Source organism: Chrysochloris asiatica, unplaced genomic scaffold (genome assembly GCF_000296735.1).
Source record: "Chrysochloris asiatica unplaced genomic scaffold, ChrAsi1.0 scaffold00415, whole genome shotgun sequence".
NCBI classification, from domain to species: Eukaryota; Metazoa; Chordata; class Mammalia; order Afrosoricida; family Chrysochloridae; genus Chrysochloris; species Chrysochloris asiatica.
The window spans coordinates 1,553,996-1,571,129 of NW_006408933.1; the positions used below are offsets into that span (position 1 = coordinate 1,553,996).

The 17,134-nt window shown below is 45.4% G+C and overlaps 1 protein-coding gene across 1 annotated transcript; it reads right to left on the bottom strand.

Annotated features, from left to right (window-relative positions):
* Window positions 1-754: 754 nt before the first annotated feature.
* Window positions 755-15,130, bottom strand: AGPAT3 (1-acylglycerol-3-phosphate O-acyltransferase 3). Its single transcript, XM_006876787.1, has 8 exons — window positions 14,953-15,130; window positions 9,615-9,784; window positions 8,305-8,466; window positions 6,830-6,983; window positions 6,466-6,568; window positions 5,215-5,290; window positions 2,346-2,544; window positions 755-843 (listed from the first exon to the last, which is right to left on the bottom strand). Exons 1-8 carry the CDS (start codon window positions 15,128-15,130, stop codon window positions 755-757), a joined length of 1,131 nt encoding a protein of 376 aa, XP_006876849.1.
* Window positions 15,131-17,134: the final 2,004 nt, after the last annotated feature.

Genomic DNA, 17,134 nt, shown 5'->3' on the forward strand with positions numbered 1-17,134 from the left:
TTCACTGAGGTCTCAGGGTCTCATTCACTTTAAAAACAGATTTAAGGTATTTACACACAGGGAAGGGGCCGTCTCTGTTTGTTGAGCCCAGGTATGGGATGGGAAGGAAAAGCGGATTTGCTAGGAATCTCTCTGATTCACATTCATATGTGCTTATCACTAAGAAAGGGTTCTCCACGACACCCCTGCCCTACATGGCCCAGAAGCCACAGCACACCACCAAGCAGGGCAGGACAAACTCTGTGGGGCTCTGGGACCCATTTGAATCCATCCTCAGGAGGATAGCAGAAAATTCATTGAGAGACAGTTTTCCAGGGGTGCAGGGGGGAAAACGAGGGGCTAGGGTAAGTTCCTGAAGTAAGGGATAAAAAAACCCAAAACTAGATCTAAGTTTAAGAAGAGGAAGCATCGAAAGCTCCCTCTCGCAAGCAGAGTTCTTGAAAGATGACCTCCACGAGACTGATGGTGTGAGACTGCCTTCCCCCAGCATGCCAGTGCCGCCCTCCTAGCAGCCCACTTTGGCCCCTGAGGGGACATCTGGCCTGGCCAGGTGGGCAGATGGTCTTCCTCTGTCAGTCCTTTCGAGCGCTTTACTCTTGGCTCAAGTTTTATTTGTTAATATTAGTCACCAGTTAATATGAAAAATAGTTTCTAAGTGTCTCTTTTTTCTCTCTGTGTATGTTGTTCTGTTTTTAATTGAGTTAATTGGATACCACCATCAATTACGTGTGTTCCATCGTAGCCGTTCTGTTAATTATTCCCTTTTCTTAAATTCTTGGTTTCCATAGTTGGAGCCTTTTTCTATCTCGGTCACCCCTATCAGTCTTCGAACTCCAAAGGATGCTTGAAGGAAAGGAGAGAGAGTGAGAGACATGTTAGCTCACTGTGCTGCCAGGGAGGGTAAGACGCTCCCAGAACCCACCTTCTTCTGGTCTCCACTCCAGGGCGGGCTGTCTGCATGCCCCACCCTTCCTCAGCTTCCCTGGAGGATCCCCTGGCGCCCCACAACCCCATTTGGTGAAGATCTGATACCACATTCTCCCATCACCTCCACCAGATCCTCCCTTTTACTGCCTGTCCCATCTTATTCCTCAGTGGGGACTGACCCAACATGCCAGATTCCCAACATGTGGCTGAGATGGAACCAGGAGACAGACTCAAGTCGCTGAGACACAGTTTAGATTGTCCTATCCGGGATAAGAATACAAATAGGAGGAGGACCCCAAACTCCAAACAACCTATGGTCCAATATGAGAGGCCAGTGGTGGTCACAGGCCTCCCCTCATTTCCCACCATGCTCTGGCAGACAGAAAGTAAGGGTAAGGGAGGCGCGGAGACAACTGGAGTGTAACCATCTACGTAAACACTCCATCTACATGTTGTTAAGTGCCACAGAGTCAATTCCAACTCACAGCGACCCTGTAAAGGGTTTCTGAGCAGCAGCTGGTGGGTTTGAACTGCTGACCTTGTGGTTCACAGCCCAGTGCTGATCCTGTAGTGTCACACCAGGTAACACCCATCAATTTACAAGGAATGTCTAGGACGGGGTACACAGTGGAGGTCAGCACTCTGGTGATACAAGACCTTACTCACAGCACCAGGACAGCCTGGGCACTCACTCATTCATTCATAAGTATTTGTGAGCCCCATGAGAACCAGGCACTGGGCACTCAATGCTGCAGTCACTAAGAGCTCAGAGATAGCTACCGAGTTGGGAGAACGTCCTGGGAAAACCTTCACCCCAAGCTTCCCAAAGTCAAAATACTGGCAGAATAACCAAGAATTTTCAACAATGTTCTCACTAAATGTTGACACAACTTCAGTCCAGAATGCTGAAAGGTAGGCTGTCTTTCTGAAGATACACCCTTGGGTCTGGTTGTGACCTCTATGATGTTTCAAGGCTTGCAGCATAGTGGCAAGACCCTGGACTCTGAGGGCAGGAAAGGTTCAGGTTAACATGATGAGATTCCTTGTCATCAAGCCCTGAGCAAACAGTGCCAACCTCACAGGTGACCCAAGTCCCTGAGTGGCACAAACAGTTAAGCACCTGGCTCCTAATGGGAAATTTGGTGGTTTGAGTCTGCTTCGAAAGAAAGGCCTAATGACTCACACCTGAAACATCAGCCACTAAAACGCCTACAGACCACAGTTTTACACTGACAAACAGGGTAGCCAGAAGTCAGAATCATCTTGATGACAACTACTTTCCGTTTGTTTTTTGTTGTTTTTTTTTTATGCCCCCATCCACAGGGTAACTGTGATAGGTGGTCAAGTCCTATGGATGGTGCCTGATACACAGCAAGACCCCCCAAAAGTGAGCTATTGTCATTCTTCACATTCATTACCTGCTCCAACAAATCCCAAGAATGTTAGGATCAGGAGGGGGGATCCACTTGCAAAGACGCCTAAAACAAAACTGAAAAGAGGAGACAGGAGAATGGTGGCCCAGAAGAGGAAGTTCAGGAGGGTCCACGGCCTTCTGGCAGGCTTAAACTGCTGTCCTGGAAATACACCTTTTTGATTATACATCTCCTGTAATGCATCCTGGAAGAATTAAAAAAAAAAAAAAAAAAAGAAGTTACTTTTGACATTGTTCTTTTAACACAGGAGAAAAATAATTGCTAGCAATAAACGTTAAAAATGCCACCTTATAAAAACTGGTCAAATTTCAACGACAGCATGTGGGTGATTAAGTTGACTGTCTTTTCAGAAGAGCTTTGGTAAGCATCAGAAGTTTACAAAAGTACAAACCCTTTTGACCCAGCAATTTTCCTAAATAACCGAGCAGTCAAAGAAGAAAAATTGTACATTTGATCAAGATCATGCCTCAAACATAAAGGCACCCTCAAACAGCATGATTAACAGTGATGGTCACATCACGTTACTCCTCTAAAGTGAGAGGTGGCATGGGCGACAGTCCGTCATGAGCTGGGAGTCCAAGGGTGTGGGACCAGATCCTGGCCTCACCACAAACAGGTGTTTAAACTTGTTTTCCTCATTTGTCAAGTATGGATAATGATGGTAACTAGCTGTAGGGTTAGCGGGAGGGATACGCTATGTGAGGACATGGGTCAGAGACTAGCCAGTCATTCTCAAGAGAAGTTATAACCAGAGCATGTTACACAGTGGAAACTGGATGTATTTCACCCATCCAACAGCATGGGATGGCTGAAGAAGTGCCTGCCAGATACTACAGAATTCTATGTTTAAGAGTTTTTAATATTTCTTTGTGTGTGTCACATTGAAAGTTATTTCCTAAATACATTTGTCAGTTTATGACTTCTCTCTTCAGCTGTATCGAATCTACTATTTAATTCAATTGATTTTACTGTCAGTTACTACATTTCTTACACTTCTAAGTTCTACTTGGTTTTTCTCAAATCTGTTTTATGTTTTCATAGATCTTGTTCTTTTTCCCCAACTCCTTTTGCGATGAATCATTTTAAGCATACTTATTTTAGCCTCTACCCAACAGTTTTATTAGATGAGACTCTTGGAGGGTTTACTTTTCCAGCTTGCTGTGTCTGTCATTACTTTTCCATAATGGATTTGCTTTTCTTCCCATGTGTTTTGTATTTTGATAATATGCTCATCTTCAGTAGCTTTACCTGTGGAAATTGTGGACTGCATAGGTTTGAAGTCAGTTTCCTCCATTTTGCTTTTTTTTTCTCTTTTCCTGTCTAAATTTTTTAACAGTCAAACTCTTAGAGGGTTCTCCTTTTCCTGTGGAATTTTTGGTTTCAACTTCCTGCCGTGAATGATATCAGACTCTTCTGTTTTCACATAGGCATCAAGAGTCAGACTTTGGGTTATGGGGACCAGCAAACTCCACTAGTGGAGATATATAATATATTCTATTATATAATGTAATCCCCTTTCATTCTCAGCTCTTAGGATAAAAGCCCTGGTTTTCATGTCACCTCCTGGAGATTGCTTGCATTTTCTTGAGAGTGTCTCCATGTATTTTTAAAGGATATTTGGCAGGTATTAGGTGGCTTCAAAAAAGTTTGTGGAAAAATAGAAGTGAAAGATAAAAGGGAAAATTTCCACAAACTTTTTGAATCCCCCTCATATGATGTGTTTAATACGGGTAGGATTTTGTTTATTTAGCCTCCACAATGCTGAAACAGAAATGGAATGACCTATGTTTGGGTGAGAAAGATAAGGCAGTCTGCGTCCATAAAGATCACAGCTTTGGAAACCCTAGGGGGTACTTTCTACTCTGTCTTATAGGGGTGCTATGAGTTGCAATCAACTCAACAGCCTTGGGTTTACTGTGTATTTGTGTGTATGTAACAGAGTGTAAGTGTGTGTCGGGATGAGTCATGTTGTAATGGTTAATTTTAGGTGTCAACTTGGTAAGGTTTTGGTTCCCAGATGTTTGGTCAAACGCTAGTCTAGTTGCTGTTATGGAGTAGTTATATGTGATTAAATTAGTTGACCTTGGTTGAAGCAGATTACCTTCTATTATATAATGTAATCCCCTTTCATAATGTAATTTATAAATCAGTTGAGGTCATACCAGTACCAGGTGACTCTGAAACCTAATCACTTTTGAGTTAACAAAAAGACCAGAATAGACACAGATACACACACACACACACACACACACACACACACACACACAGGAAGAAGATGCCATATGAGGTTCATCTACAAGCAAAGGAACATCAAGGATTGACAAGAATTGCTAGCAGACATCAGAGACTAGGGAAAAGGCTCACAGAGGAACCCATACAGCCAAGACTCTGGTTTGAAATGTCAACGTCTAAAACACTGAGACAATACATATTCATTCTTTTCAGCCTCCCACTTGTGATATGTGTGTTGCATTAGCACCAGGAGACTAGGACATGGGCTATGTATGGAGACAAGGTGGGACTCAGTGTTGTGTCTATTATAAATCTATAATACACATCTGTTACATGCCTGTGCTTTCTTTTACATGTATAAAAATGAAACAAATGGGACGAAATGGGATCAGGCCTAGTTACATAAACATTACATTTTCCTTCATACTTCCCCTAGTATGTTGATTTCTCAAAAGGAAAGCACACCTTCGGAAAAGAGAGAAGGACCAGAGAGAAGTGCTTGAGAGAGGTAGCCCACTTTCCCTCCACAGGAGGCCCCCCGTGCCTGCCCTGCCCAGCTGTGCTCCTCCTTCCACACCTCTCCACGAGGCCAGTGCTCTGAGGCACTACTGAGCACCCCTACCTTCTCCTGATACAGTTTGTGAAGCCACTGAGTCGCTTCCTTCTCATCCAGTGGGATCTCTTCCACAGGAAACCTCCTATTTGATTGAGATGATGATAAACAAGGTTAAAAACAAGGTGAACACTAGATGGTATCAAACTAAAAAGGGGGAAAAGGGAAAAAATCAATTATCATGCTATTTGCTTTTCTGGTTCAAGTCTTACTCTCGGTTTCTGACAACAAATGGAAATCATAGTAATTTCTCATTGGTATTCATTCACCTGGGTCCTCTGGAGCCTGCCTGGTGCTCTGCTTGGCCCCATGAAAAGGGAAGACAGAGACAATTTATATGTGTGGGAATGGTGAGTGCAGCAGATAAAGACTATTATGAGCATCTAATTCTTCTGATCTCTGAGTCATGGAGATGGATGCTCCCATGTTCCACTGGTCCGCTGGACTTGTTGATTCCAGGCATCAACTCTTCTTTCTTACTTTGGACTAGTTTTACTTCTTGGGTGCTCCAGGTGTACCTTTGGTCCCCTGCCCACATAGCTCTGCCTCTCACCAGCCAGAGTCGAGTCTTCATCGATAGAGGACTGACTCAAAAGCCGCTGCTGCTGTCAGCTGGGCAAAACCCTGCAGGCCTCTCTCTTCTCAGTCTACTGCTGGTGGGCTGTGGGAGCCATGTCCATGAGCTGGATACAGAGACAGGATGGGGTGTCTCTCTCGGAAGGGCAGCTTGGCCTGTACAAGAAATCTTGGTCTGTACTTCAGCTTTAGCCCCAATGCTGCCTCTCTCATGAAACCTCTATGTTCCCTCCAGTGGGCATGAGCCACACCTTCATGGAGCGTCTGGAACATCCTGCCCTCATGGGGCACTTGCTGGCCTGCCTCAGGCTGCCGTCAGTACTCTCATATCTGTCCTCCATTGTCTGGACGTCCTGGATAGAGGGAACATCTTAACCACTACTGGGGCTCCATGGGGTACAGGGCCTGTGCCCGTAGAGTGCATGGGAAGGAGGTGGGGCCGTACAATCAAGAGAAGGCATCCAGCTCTCTAGGCCTCGCGGAGGGCGTACTGGCTTAGGCTCCACAGGTGTTGGGGCTATGGTGGGCAGGAGCAGGTGGGCCTGTTTCCTACCTTCTCTACACAGAACACATCATACACACGCAGATACACACACCGATGATACACACTCACACACACAGATACATACATATCTGCTCAGAGGGGGAGGGCAGATCCAGGGCAGGGACCCCACCTATGCTCACCTTACACACATGTCGGCCTCATACTTCTTCCCATAGAGAATCCCCAGCAGAGATGGGTTCTTGTTCTGTCTGAAATTTAGCGTGACATCGTAGACAGCGGTGACTGTAGAGACAAAGCCAGTGAGTGACCTGGGAGACATGGAGCTCCCTCCCCTCCACAGTGAGCTATAGACCAGTGCTACCCATGTGGGCAGACAGAAGCTTGGCTGCCAGGCCCCAATCACTGCCCCCCTTGCCCCTGGCACACAGCTGACTGAGAAATTTCTACTGGCTCATTTTTTTTAAAAAAAACAAATTGTTGTTCTCAGTTCCACTCAGCTCTGGAGCCCCAAGAGGAGTGTGGGTCAGTGACCATGTTGCTTACCTGTCCCCCGGAGGCACTGGACTGCGGTAGTGAAGCCCTTGGTTCGAGGCAGCAGGTGGTACTTGAGTGGGGGCAGTCCTTTGGCAGCGGCCACCTCCATGCTGACGCGGTGCTTTGTCTCCGTGAAGCGTGTCCCCTCGCAGTACAGCAGGAACTAGGACACAGGATGAACGGCATGCACAGGTGTTCCCAGGGCCCAGGCATACTGGCACCAACTGCCTTACGGGCCCAGAACCTTCTGAATCCTTTGTGGCTGAGGTGGACAGCAATATGTTTTTGTACCAAATTTACAGAGATCAAGAGACATTCCAGTGACAAGCACATGGTGTCATTTGAAATAAAATTATCTTGTTTTAGGACCAAGGTCTGCTCCACATCACCATATCTCACGTCCAGAACAGTTGCCTGTATCTCATTACTTTCAAAGGAAGCAAAAGGCAAGTTTTCATTTTGTCAAAGTGCCTCTAATTTGATGGGAAAGTAGAAAAGGCCTTTTACCCATTCAACAAAGTATCAGAACTAGAGATGCTACCAGAGGGCCAGGTCTTGAACGGCAGTCAGAGAGCAGAGGAAGGACTAGAAAGAAAAACTGAGAGGCGAACCTACTGCTGCTGTCTTTTAACAATGTCAGATGCTCCCTCTCCCTGCCACGTCTGACATGGAGTCAAAGGCGGTTTCCAAGGGAATACAAATCTTCTGTGAATTAAAGCAGAGGAGTCCTTGGGTGCTGCAAAGGGTTAGCATGCTTGGCCACTCACCAAAAGGTAGTAGGTTTGAGTCCACACAGAGGCATCTTGGAAAAAAAAATCTAGCCCTCTGGTAGCCTCTCTGGCAGCCTACCTCTGGAAAACCAGCTCTTGAAAACACTGTGGAGTATAGTTCTACTCTGACATACCTGCTGTCAACTTGCCAGCAACTGGTGGGAGGGAATGAAAGTAGAGATTGAAGGACAGACTGTAAAGCCACTAAGATCTGCCCTGGGACTTAACTGCATGTCTAGAGAGCTCAATCATTATTTGAAAAACTACTCTTGCAGAAGAGGCTGCTCATTTGGGGAACTTAATTGGTTTACTCAAACTAAGCTTCTTTATAGGAGATACATGTAAAAACTCAGGCAGCTGCACATTTCCAAGACAGTGTTCTTCCCTCCCACTCCTTTTGTAGTGCTGGTGGAGTTTTAAAAGTTGTGAGTGGGGTTTGGGTATGTTAAAGAACTGGTTGTTTGTAAGTGCTGTCGAGTCGGTTCCAACTCATGGCAACCCTGTCTGGATACGGTTTCCAAGGAACGGCTGGTGAGTTTGAACTCCCGACCCTGCAGTTCAAACCGATCTTGTGGTCCAGTGCATTATCCTGCAGCACCAAACCAGGATTCCAAAGAACTGGTAATGATTTCTAAAAATAAGGCCTAAAGGACTAGCCGTCTCAGAGTGGGCAGGGGCCTTACTCTTGCCCTTCAGAGCCAACGAGTGACTTACCCACATGTACTCGGGATAATCAGACAAGCATTTCAGTCCTGCGATCACTGTCTCCCGGTCTTCCTCCCATTTCCGTTTACAGAACACAATCTCCAGGAAGTACCATGTCCAGCCAATAAGGGGGACGTAGAGCAGCTCCTTCTTAGCGAGGACTTTGGAGCTCTGAAGGAAAGGAAGGAGAATGACAATTATTTGCATATTACATCAAGCAGGAGCAGGTGAGCTGGGCAGAGCCTCGTGGAGGCCGCACGGGCTCAGCAAAGGTCTGAGTGAGGCCTGCCTGGTGTCACTCAGCAAGTTGAGGCATTTTTGCTTCAGGGCATTCTCTAGACTAGAGCAGAGGTGAGGAACATCCAGTCCACAGGCCATATAAACAACTCCCTCAGAAACACCTGGTCTGGTCCTGCCAAGGCAACCATAGGTTCCAGCCATCACACTGTTGTTGGTCTTAAGTGTCATCAAGTCGGCTCTGACCCACAGCGACCCTGTTAAGGGTTTTCGAGGAGCTGCTGGTGAGTTTAACCACCAACCTTACGGTTCAAACCAACTTTGCAGTCTAGTGCATTAACCTACAGCGCCAACACCAGGACTCCAGCCATCACATCGGTGGTGGTTGGTGATGTGCCGCGTGGAGTCGGTTCCAACTCATAGTGACCCTGTACAGGGTTTCCCAGGCTGTAAATCTTTACAGTAGCAATGTTAGGGATGAGTTAATTACATGTTTAACCAACAGAGCAGGCTTATTTTTAATTTGGTAAATTTTTATGGCCCATGAATGCTGTCAAAATTTTTGGTGGAAAAAATTCTCTGCTCTGGAGAATGGGGAGGCCAGCTCCTGAGCATGGGCCCATTCAGATCAACACTACTCATGAGTGTATGTGCCCATCCTGTAGATGGGAAAACTGAAGCTGGGTGGCTCAGAGGTGTGCCCACACATATCGTGAGAGCACAGCTGGTATGCAGACTCCAGGCTCAGTGCATGGCCACGGTGTTTCATGAGATGGTTCTGGAATGCAGTGATCTAGAGAGGCTGCAATGGGATTTCTTTCCTGGCTCAGTGCCACCGTATTTCACCCAGTGCACTGAAGCGGAGGGACCACAGAAAGCAAAGGTCTGTGATAAGAAATGAAAGAAAAAGCATCTTGGGAGAGGAGGTCAGTATCCACACAGCAGGGGCTACCTTTCAGTCCTCTTCCATCAGCACTGCACGCTGACTTACAGGACCCAGGGGTGTAAGGAGACCCCTGTTGGGAGACTCTGGGCCCCGGAGCCCCCCAATACCATCCTGGGGTCCCGGCCACGTTGCTCACCCCCAGCACGCCAAACCGCTCACACATTGTCCATCCACAGAGGAAGTCGATTTCGAAGTTGTGATTGAGGATGATGACCGCGTGCTCCTTCCCGAGGTGATCCACTGTGGCCTGGTCTGTGAACAGGGTGCATTCTGTGCAAGACCACCACTCCAGGAGCATGACCAGCTCTACGGAAGGACATAGGGGTGGGAGAGTCAGCATACTACAGGCCATCTCACCCCAATGCCTGGAGGTGGGGTGGGGATGGGCGCTGAGCCAGGTGTGGCTGGTGGGTTTGAACCACTGACCTTGTGGTTAGCAGTTCAGAGCTTATCCTACAAACCACACTAGGACACTAGTGGCGCAAATGACTTGTGATAAACTGCTAACCTATAAGTTGGTTGCTTGAATCCATGTAGTGGTGCCTGGTGATTTCCTTCTATTAAGTCAAGTCAATTCCAACTCATAGCAACTCAACTGGATTCTGAAACACAAGGTCAGTGGTTTAAACCCACCAGCTGCACCTCAGAAACCCTAAACATGTTGCTACAAGTTGGAACTGGCTCGATGGTACTTAACAACAACAACAACAACAACAACAACAGTATATTTAAAGAGTCTAGTGTGATGCTGAAGGATAAGCACTGGGCTGCTAACCCCAAGGTTGGCAGTTCAAACCTACCAGATAGTCCTTGGAAACCCTATACAGGTTGTTACAAGTTGGAGCTGGCTTGATGGCACTTAACAGTAACAGTCTATTTAAGGAGTTTGGTGTGGTGCTGTAGAATAAGCACTGAACTGCTAACCCCAAGGTTGGCAGTTCAAATCCACCAGATGCTCCTCGGAAATCCTATGTTGTTGTTGTTGTTAAGAACCGTTGAGTCGGTTTCAACAACTAGTGACTGTGTATAGGGTTTCCAAGAAGCGGTTGGTGAACTTGAACCGCTGACCTTGAGGTTCAAACCAACCTTGCAGTCCAGTGCATTAACCTGAAGTGCCTGAAGTGGAAACCTGAGTTGGAAATGACTTAAAAACAGGAAGTATATTTTAAGAAACAAGTGGAGAACTCCCCCAAATTCAGCAGGTCTTATGACCTCACAGGACACCTGTGTTCAGTTGACAAGAGGTGGTGCTTTCCTGTGTGTCTGTGCTTGGTCCTGACACCCACATCTCTGTCCCTCTCACATCATTTCATCATTTTAACCCGAACAGAACCAACTCATTCTTCTTTTACCCAAATGTCAATCTTTGTTGTTGTTGTGTGCTGTTGAGAAGGTTCTGACTCATAGTGACACTGTGTAGGGTTTCTGAGATGCAGCTGGTGGATTTGTACTGCCAACTTTGTGGTTAGCAGTCCTGTGCTTATACTACAGCACCACACCATGACTATCTTCCCCCCCAAGTAGGGAGAGGTTTGCTGTTGTTTTCTTATTTAAAATGGTCAGTGTAGCTTAATAGTGTGGCATCTGCAACCAAGTACACCTCTGAAATCCAGTGTTTCTGATTCTAGCAAACACTGCCATGGATGACACCACCACCTCAGGTGGAACAGGGCCAGCACCTGCATCGTCCACTAGTGTTTCTGCAGCAGAATCCAGGGAAAGGCAAACTAAGAGGGACGGAGGCTACAAACAGACTCAACACTAGTCCAGATTAGGTTATGCCACTGAATATAGCCACACCAAATTTATGAAAAACTTTCTATGTTCAAAACCTCTAGATTTCAGAGTTGGGGATCAAGGAGTATAGCTCTGACGAACCTGGACCTGAGATGATGGGCCTGTTGTGGGTGGAATTGTTGTTGTTGTTGTCATTGTTAGGTGCCATCGAGTCGGTACCGACTCATAGTGACCCTATGCACAACAGAACAAAATACTGCCCGGTCCTGGGCCAACCTCACAATTGTTGCCAAGCTTGAGCCCACTGATGCTGACACTTGGCCAATCCCTCTTGCTGGGGGTCTTCCTCTTTTTCTCTGACCCTCCACCCTACCAAACATGATATCTTTCTCCAGTGACTGGTCCCTCCTGACAATATGTCCGAAGTATGAGAGATGAAGTTTGGCCATCCTGGCCTCCAAGGAGCACTCTGGCTGTACTTCTTCCAACACAGATCCGTTGGTTCTTTAGAAAGCCCATGGCACTTTCAATATTCTCCTCCAACAGCATAACTCAAAAGCATCAATTCTTCTACGGTCTTCCTTATTCACTGTCCAGCTTTCGTATGCATACGAGGTGGGTGGAATGGTGACCCTTAAAGAGTTAGTTTAGGCTCATGCCCTGACCACACCCAGTGACTATGACTTTATTTTTATTTATTTATTTTTTTTACTTTATTTGTCAAAAGGGTCTTGACAGATATAATTAAAGGATCTTGAGATGAGGTCCTCCTGGATTATCCCAGTGGACCCAAATCCAATGACAAGTGTCTTTCTAAGGGACAGAAGAGGAAAACCACAGACACAGGGAAGATGACCTTGTGAAGATGGAGGCAATGACTACCACAAGCTGCACCAGGCAAGGAGGGATTCCCCCCAGAGTCTCTGATGGGAGTGTGGCCTTGTGGACACCTGGATTTAGGACACTTTGGACCTCCAGGACTGTGAAAGAATAGATTTTGTTTTATGTTACCACAGGAAACTTATACAATACCCCTGCAAAGGAATTTAGCTTCTCATGTAAGCAAATGTGAAATGTTAAACTGGTACTGAGTTTCATAAAATTAAAATATATGGTTATGAAAGTCAGATAAAACAACATCTTTTTCCTGATAAGCAATCACTTTCTTCTAAAATATCTGCATAGTCTCGTCACATATGGAGTCATTGGCTCTACAAAAGTGGGCTGGTACAGTGGAGGTGGTGGGGGAGGGGTGGTGGCTGAGCTAGGAGGATACCAAGTCCAGGCTAAAAAAAAAAATTATAAAAATATTAACATATTCAAAAGATGGAAATAAAACTACAATGAGTACCCATTACAATTTCTAATGCAATATACAATTTATTAGACACACCATCTGAATTTAATGCTGGACTATTACGTGTAGAAGGCAAATTTAAAACTAAGGGCTAAGCTACTGCTCTCTCTGAGGACACCAGGGACTCACAGGCATACAGCACAGCCTCGAGGACGTCCCCAGCCTCTACTCAGCAGCCTTCTCTGACACTGATCGTGAACTGGGAGGGGATGGGCAGAGGCATAGCTACGTTGTCCCACAGTTGCCCACTGAAAAGAGAATCTATTTAAAGTTCTCATGCAAAACAACGAAGAAAAGAATTTTTTTAACAGTATAACAGTATGAAAAGAAAATCCTTTTCTTTCCTCACTCCCTGAATATCATCACCACTCGGTTTTCTTGCAGGATTTTCTGTACACGCATATATACATAGTACAATGTTATATTAAAAACAAACAAATGGTAGAACGTTGTTATGCTACATAACTTCCTTTTTTTACTTAAAAATGTGTTTTGAAGATAGTTCTTTATCTATAAACAGAGACTGTTCTCGTTTTAATAGCTGTATATAATCCCATTGTGTGCATATAGCACAATTTAGTCTCCATTAATAGGATTTTAGGGTCCTGCCAATATTGTTCTAAAATAAAAAAAGATTTAGTGAACACGCCGTGCATATATATGAAAGAGCTTCAAAAAGTTTGTGAACAAAACAGATTTAATAAAATGATGGAATGTTTCCATGAACTTTTTGAAGCTCCCTTGTATATATGTATGCATGTATGTGTTGCTAATGATTGAATTATGTCCCCTCAAAATATATATTGTAAATCCTAGCCTCCAAACCTGTGGTGGGAGTCCTGGTGTGCCACTGTGGGTTAATGCACCAGACTTCAAAAGCTGTCTGAACTACAAGGTCAGCGGTTCAAGCTCACCAGCTGCTTCTCGGAAACCCTATACAGGATCGCTATGGGTCAGAATCAACTTGATGGCACTTAACAACAACAAACCTGTCATTAGATCCCATTTGTGAGTGGGCTCTTTGTTATGTTAATGAGGCAGGAGTAATATAGGGTGTGTCTTGAGTTGGTATCTTTTGAGATATATAAGAGATTAAAAAGCAAGCAGAGCGGAGATGGGGAAGAGAGATGCCAAGTCACGTGAAGATCACCCAGGAGGAGAAGAGCCAAGAAAGAAAGTCTTTCCCTAGAGCTGGCTTCCTGAATTCACACTGCTAGCCTCCTAAACTCTGAGAAAATGAATCTGTTCTTTAAAGCCATCCACTTGTGGTATTTCTGATAGAGCAGCACTGGATAACTAGAGGTACCTCTGTAGCTGTCTCTCTAGGTTATATTTTCATTTTGTGGAATCACGGGGTACCCATTATAACTGTACATGATTGTTGTTCTTGTGAAGTGCTGTCAAGTTGGTTCCAACTCACAGCGACCCTGTGTAGGATTTCCAAGGAACAGATGGTGAGCTTGAACCATCGACACTGAGGTTCAAACCGACCTTGCGATCCAGCACATTAGCCCACAGCGCCACACCAGGATAGCTCCTGTCTGTCCAAAGATGTCCCTTTTCTACACTCACCAACACACGGGGCGTGACTTCATCTCTGTGGACAATGGGTGTTACTGTTGTTAGTTGCCAATGAGTCCATTCTGACTCAACGGCACCCCCATGTGTCAGACCAGAAGTGCGTTCCAGAAGACTTTCAAGAAGTGGATTGCTTGGCTTTTTTTCTGAGGCCAGCCTTTCAGCTAGTGTCTGTGCCACCCAGGGACTCCTATACAGTGGGAGTTAGTTAAATTTTGAAATCTGTCACTCTGACAAGTAAAAAATTAATCTTGAATAATACACACAAATTTGTACAAACACATATATAGAAATACACATATATAGTTAATTCAGAGAGATGCAAAAACACTTTCTGTTTAGAGATGCAAACTGAAATATTTGCAAATGAAATAGCAGCCTTCTGTGATTTACTTCAAAATAATCTGGGGGTTGGGTAGGTGTGCAGGTGAAACAAGACTGGCCACGTATGGCGAACAGGTGAATCCATCCAGATGACAGCCACCTGAGTTGATTCTTGTCTCTACTTTGCTTATTTGTTAAATACCCAGAGTAATAAAATTGCCATTGACATGGTCCCATGTTAGAACTTCATATGGTTCAAGTTAATGAGCAATTTTTGGTTGAGCATCTTTTCACTTGTCTATGGGCCAGCCCCATCGAGCAGGCCCTCAATTTCCCACAGTTGGGACAGAAGCCCTCCCAAGCATGCCCTTTCTCCTCTCTCAAGGAATCTGGCATGGCAGGCAGTGTGGGGGTGGCATAGAAGGTGCCCTCTCTAATTGCTGCCAGGTCCCCTCTTCCAAGCTCAGGCGGTACTCACGGCTCCACAGCGAGTAGGCGAGGCGACAGTTTAACCGGCGGTACAGCTGCTTGTTGATGGGCCAGAGGACTAGTGTGCATAGCTGGATGAAGTTGATGGTGAGCCCGCTCACCACGAAGACGAACCCGATGAGGAGGTGCACAATGAACTGGGTCTTCAGGAACGCGAGCAGGCCCATGGTCGCTACTCAGTAGCGAGTGCAAGGTCCTTCACTGAGAACAGCCGTCCTGGAAAAGGCAAGGGACATGTTCAGGGGTGTGCCAAGGGAACCGGACCCCAAGGGCCAGGAACTGTCCCCACATTCAAGCCCAGATCTATGGACATGATGGCAGGGTTTAGGCATTCCTGACTTAGGATGCATTTCCTTCCAAAAAATAACATATATTAGGTATGAAGTGGCATTCATATACTGTTCACATATTTGTTGCACACGTTGTCATACACAATGATATTTATATGCAGATATGCACATAGGTCTATACATACACACACACAATGCAGAATGCACCATACACACTCATGCAAAGATACAGACAGACACAGAGATGTTCAAAGACAACACATACTACACACACAATCACACACAGACATACAGACTCACAATCACAGAAACATACGACACACATATTTACAGGCACACATATATACTCCCATGCATAATAGAAAGGAAAAAAGGACTTAAAAAACACTAAAAACACACTAAAGTATCAGTAGTGATTATCTTGAGGTCAAGACATCATGAATCTTTTTTTTTTAAAACGTCTCATTTCAAAGATCAAAACCACATACAAAATCTATATAAAAACAGGTTCCCAATACTTCAACTGGTGAGTTTTAATTCCCAATAAAATGCATTTATTTTAAACAAAAAGGCTTCTGTTTCGGACCTAAGGGGAAGGAGGGAGCCCCAGAACATCCCAGGTTTTCTGTCCTTTCCTCCCACATGCTCCTGCTTGGTGTGTCTGTCCCTTGAAGCTGCCCTGTGCGTAGAGGGAGACCAGGAGGAGCAGTGGTCCAACCCTGAAAGCGTAAGGCACAGGGGTCCGGTCCATCCTGGAAACCCTACACACTGACACCCTGGGAGAGGCAACACACACTCCTCCCACAGTGGGGGCAGGGACGGCTCTAACGGCCCCTCCAATATGCACAGCGTAGCTACCTGTGCCCCATGATGAACAGAACATGGCTGGGAAAAGTCCAGAAGCATACTACCAACACAGCTGCTGACCCCTGACCTGGGAAAGATGTTTAGTGAACACCCATCAACCAGGCACCCCCTAACCCCCACAGCAGCACCCCTTGGCAGAACATAGAGCCTCCTTCACTGTACTATGCCCTTCCACAGACCATGACCCCTTGAAACTGGTACTATTCCTCCACCTTCCTGCCTGAAGGTCTGGGGACCCTCTCCCACAACCACCGATGCCCCCACCTCTGGGAAGTCCCCGCCTGCCCCAAAGACAGGTAGGTGTCCTTTCACAAATGAGCAAGATTATATCTAATTTATGTCATCCCAGATCATATTTCCTTCTAACTTTTAAAAAATGTCAGACCTACAAAAACTTCGAAGAACAATACAAAGAATTGTTCCCAATTTGTGAGGTATGACCACCCCACTTCATTTAAGTCTCTCTAGGTACACAAAGGAGCCCTGGTGGTACAATGGTTAAGCAGTCAGCTGCTAACCAAAAGACAGGCGGGTGGTTCAGACCCACTGACTGCTCTTTGGAAGAAAGATGTAGAGATCTGCTTTTGTAAGGTCCCTTAGAAAACCCAGGGGGCAGTTCTACTCTACCCTAAAAGGTCACAATGAGTTAGAATTAACTTCACAGCAATAGTATTTTTATTTTTGGCTAGAGACACACACCTGGTTTTCTTTCCTTTTGCAAATTCATTTAAAATTACATTGAATACTGGAACTAACTCATAAAAATCCAGTATATGCCTAAGAATCAGAACATTCTATTAACTACCGGGGCAGAATAGCACCAAATGTTTGGCCCAGTTTATTCCCACCTAGGATCAAAGGTAAGTATTGCATAGAACATGTGATTGGCGTGTCTATTTTCCACTGAAAACAAGCTCCCTACCTATTTCTGACTGACCATTATGAAGAGTCAAGGGTAACCGTTTTGTGTAATGTGCCATAATAGGAATGTTTCTTCGTGACTAATTTAGGCTC